We start from the raw sequence: 4,039 nt of genomic DNA, 5'->3' as shown, positions 1-4,039 counted from the left end.
GTTTTTCCTTTGCCAATGGTGGTGGGCGCGCTTTGTATGTAGATTCCGAAGGAACTTCCAACTTGATGGCTGTGAGTGGTAATTAGGTTGGAGAAGAAACTACTGGGTCTGCCCCATTAGTTTTCCATTGTTAAGGTAGTTTGGTGCACAGCTTTCTGGATCATCTACACCACCAGCACCTCCAGCCGCCTGTTTTGATCAGTTTCTGGATTTCCATCTCCAAATTGTGCAAGCAGCGACTGATTTGGTGTCCATACAAGCGGCTACTGAAATGGTTCAAACCTCAAATGCTGAAGGGAAAGGAGCTTTTGGAAAATATCATGAAGAAGACTCACCCATCTTACATGAAATTATACACAACTCCATGGACCAGAACCGGAACTCAGACTTAAATTTGTCCAAGAGAAGATCAGTGTTATACAAGTCAATTGCAGTCATTCCTGAAAGAAGTGATCAGAAGAGTAAACCTGGAAAAGCAGCGAGTGAAACAAGGTCTGTGACATTGAACAATTTGCAGATGGGTGTTCCCACAAGCTCCTTTCCCCTCTTCCCACGTGCATGAAATTCCTACATGCATGGCCACCTTCTTAGGTGTGCAATTCGGTGCATATGCTCAAGCGTACTACCCCCCTCTTCTTTTAAAAAAAAAATGATTTTAAATTTAAATTTTTGACAAATTCATTTCCCTTTTAAAATCCCTCCTCAGTAATTCTCTTCAAATTAATAAAATCTATTTTCAATAAATTTCTGCTGTCATCTTCCTTTTGGCGTGGACCATTTTTCTATTTTCTTTGATTTTTAATAATTTTCTGATTTTTTTTAATAAATATGAATAAATTCTATGTTTTTTAAAATAATGGAATTTTCTCCAAATTTCTATTATCTTTTTCTCCGAGATCATTAGGAAGATGAAATTCCTAAAATTAATTCATGCAAATAAATTGGACGTTGGTGGGTCCAACATATGAATTTTTCTCTTTTGATTATTAATTTTAATTGCTACGCTTGATTGATTAATGATTGATCTCTACCTTGCTCTAACATACATAAGATTTATTGTGTTTGTGATTGTACACTAACCATGTTTCCCACGAAACGCTCAACTTATTGCTATTGTACGTTCCTTCCTTCTCCTATTTGTTTAAGTATAGCTCAACCATAATACATCACTGATAATTACTTGGTATCTATTGATTTTTTGATCAATTGTCATATACCTTAACGTAATTATCAGAGACCTGATTTTAGGGTATAGAGGGGTTTTACAACTTATTATCGTACCTTTTCAATAAGTAACCTGACCCTCGAACCCAAACTCGGTTTTTTATAAACCTGTACTTTCCTTTCAAGTTTCATATTTAGAGTTTTATTTTTTATTTTGTTTTCTATTTAAAAATAAAATAAAAATAAGTGTCAAATTTAAAACCATATTTTCTAAAAATCAATTGTTCATCAATTTAAACTGAGTCTTGTCTTCTTTTTTTTTTTTCAAGTGAGGACATGATCTCAGGTCCACAATACTATTTTAATATATATCATGAAATATAGATATTAACGTCATCTTAAAGATATAATTAAATTTTTTGTTTAAAATAAATTATAATAATTTAAAAATAATATTTTATTTAAAATAAATTTTAGAATAAGCAAAGTTAATAAGTGGACATAGAGAATTATGAACCATTGTAAATGTATTGATTATATCTCTTTCTTCCCATTTCATTTTTACTCTAGTTTTTATTATTCGCATCTTTTTCTACTAAAATTTGAAAAAGAAATTCACATTCAATTCATTCGCTTCTTCTTGGGTGTATGTCATAGGATTCAAATTGTTTTTAAAAAATATTAAATTTGTTAATTGTGGCTATATGCTTATTTAGGATCCATTCATCTTAATAACTCTCTTCCCGATATAGGAAGAAAATGGCTATTCCATTAATCCAGCATGCATTGCTGATTATTTATCAAGCAAATTACATTATTATTTTCACACCAAACCTCCAAATTCTCCATGCATATACGCATCCTATACTGCATGGCCAACTTCAGAGAGCTAAAACAAGCTCTTATTGAATTCATGATAGATGATGTCCCACTGACCCTTTTACTCTGATACCTTGAAATGAGAAATTTGGAGGTTTTCCACATCAAGCTTTTTGAAACTACTGCGCCTTCTCGTAACAAAGAACTTTCCCTAGTTGTATGCTCTATACTTTGGCTTTTCCCCCTTCGTCAGCTCCTCCAAGGGCTTCACCCAAACATGGTGCCCGGGACTGAAAAAGAACGGAATTGAGAACCTTTCCCCCTCTGAATTCACCATCACCCTGTGCTCCACACTTTCAAAAGTATCGTTGCTCCAGACCTGGTTTAATATCAGTATAATTAGCCAAATGGGTGTAAAATTCCTTGAGCCAAACAGTACTGATAAGCATGTACTTATAATTTAAAGTTCTTGTGTGGGACCTGAACTATATCCCCAACGTTGATGATATAAGTATCTGGGGTGGGCTTCACTCGAACCCATTCTCCATTGGTTTTTAGCTTTACTTGCAGCCCTCCAACATCATCCTGGGCAAGGATGGTTAAGGCTACGCCATCCTTGTGGCGTCCAGCGCCCAGAGCTAGGTGAGGGATGGGGCAAGGTGGGTAGTGATTGAAGCGGATGAAGTTTGTTGATTCTTCAAAGAGAAGATTGAATCTGTTCTCTGGAAAACCTAAGCTCAGAGAGATGAGTCCCAACAGCTTGAAAGCTAGTTTTTCCATTTCTCTAGCATATTCTTCACAAACCTCCCTGTATAAATCAGTTCAATTAGAACAAAAAAATCAAGTAATTCACTGTAGTGACTGTGCCTTAGCTGGTGGAATTTGTACCTTAATTCAGGAGGGTACTGAGGCCACTGATTGATCAGCTCATTGAGCTCCTTTTCATCAGGATCAGGCGAAGCAGGGATAAAGGCGGGGGATGACACCACGAGATCAAAGACTTCCTTCCAGTCCCTAACGTTCTTGGTATGCTCAGTATCGAAATACCCCAAAGGATTCACCTCATCTCTACTTACTTTCCTCTTCTCCTCCAATGGGAGAGCGAAGAACTTCCTCGCGGCATCCTCAATTTTACGACGAGACTCGGAGGGCACCCCATGGTTGATGACTTGAAAGAAGCCCCAGTTCTTGCATGCATCAGCTATTTGAGAAACATGGTTGAAAGCATTGGCGGAGGAGAGATCAATGAGGGGGATGCCTTCAGCTTCGATAACAGCGAGCTTAGGCCTATGTTGGGTGTCTTGGATGCAGGCTGGATCGACCTCTCCCATGGCTGTGGTAGTGGTTAGAACTTAGAACTTAGAAATGGCGGTTATGCACTGCTAGTGTTAGCTGCACGTGAAGATGGTGAATGGGGACTTGGCCACTTAGCAGGTGGTTTTTGTAGTGTAGTGGGGTTGGTTTAGTACACTGAACCTGGACATAATTGGGGTTACGTTTTAAGTTTTGGTTGGGGGCTGGCGTAGGCTCATGTGTTGCGCGAATGTCAATGATATTTGGTTGTATGATTTCCAAAATCTGCAGCCCCAAAAGGGAATCTCTCTCAATGATTTCGGCAACAGCACTCTCCACATTCAAATGTTTGATCCGTATTTGAATTGGAGTCTAATACTCTGATCAAAGATACGCTTCGTTTAGTTTCGAGTACATTTTCGAATTTACTAATTCATAATTAGGGAAAAGTATGTTTCGATACGCTAACATAAAAATATTGATAAATTAGGTTGAAACCAAAAATGCTCTCCACCATGCCAACCAACCCTTACATGTTTGAAAATAGAAAAGAAAAAAAAACCACCAAAACCAATATCTCTTTCTTTTCGAGTTATTTGATTAAAAAAGTCAATGAAAACCTAATTTTTTAAATTTAATTATTTGTTTTTTTTTTTTGTTTCATTTTGATAAAAATATTTTTGCTAATTTCTTATAAAAATAACAATTTTTTTTAAAACCTATAGGTAAATATTTGAAATAGTAAATGACATTTATATCAAAA

The 4,039-nt window shown here is 36.4% G+C and overlaps 1 protein-coding gene across 1 annotated transcript; it reads right to left on the bottom strand.

Annotated features, from left to right (window-relative positions):
* Nucleotides 1-1,890: 1,890 nt before the first annotated feature.
* Nucleotides 1,891-3,388, bottom strand: LOC100252188 (protein DMR6-LIKE OXYGENASE 1). Its single transcript, XM_019218883.2, has 3 exons — nucleotides 2,872-3,388; nucleotides 2,464-2,791; nucleotides 1,891-2,362 (listed from the first exon to the last, which is right to left on the bottom strand). Exons 1-3 carry the CDS (start codon nucleotides 3,312-3,314, stop codon nucleotides 2,195-2,197), a joined length of 939 nt encoding a protein of 312 aa, XP_019074428.1. The 5' UTR covers nucleotides 3,315-3,388; the 3' UTR covers nucleotides 1,891-2,194.
* Between the last annotated feature and the right edge of the window lie 651 nt (nucleotides 3,389-4,039).

The sequence above is a fragment of the Vitis vinifera genome, chromosome 3 (assembly GCF_030704535.1).
Source record: "Vitis vinifera cultivar Pinot Noir 40024 chromosome 3, ASM3070453v1".
Taxonomy (NCBI): domain Eukaryota; kingdom Viridiplantae; phylum Streptophyta; class Magnoliopsida; order Vitales; family Vitaceae; genus Vitis; species Vitis vinifera.
The sequence above is the reverse complement of the archived record's forward strand: the minus strand, read 5'-3'. Positions and strand labels throughout refer to the sequence as shown.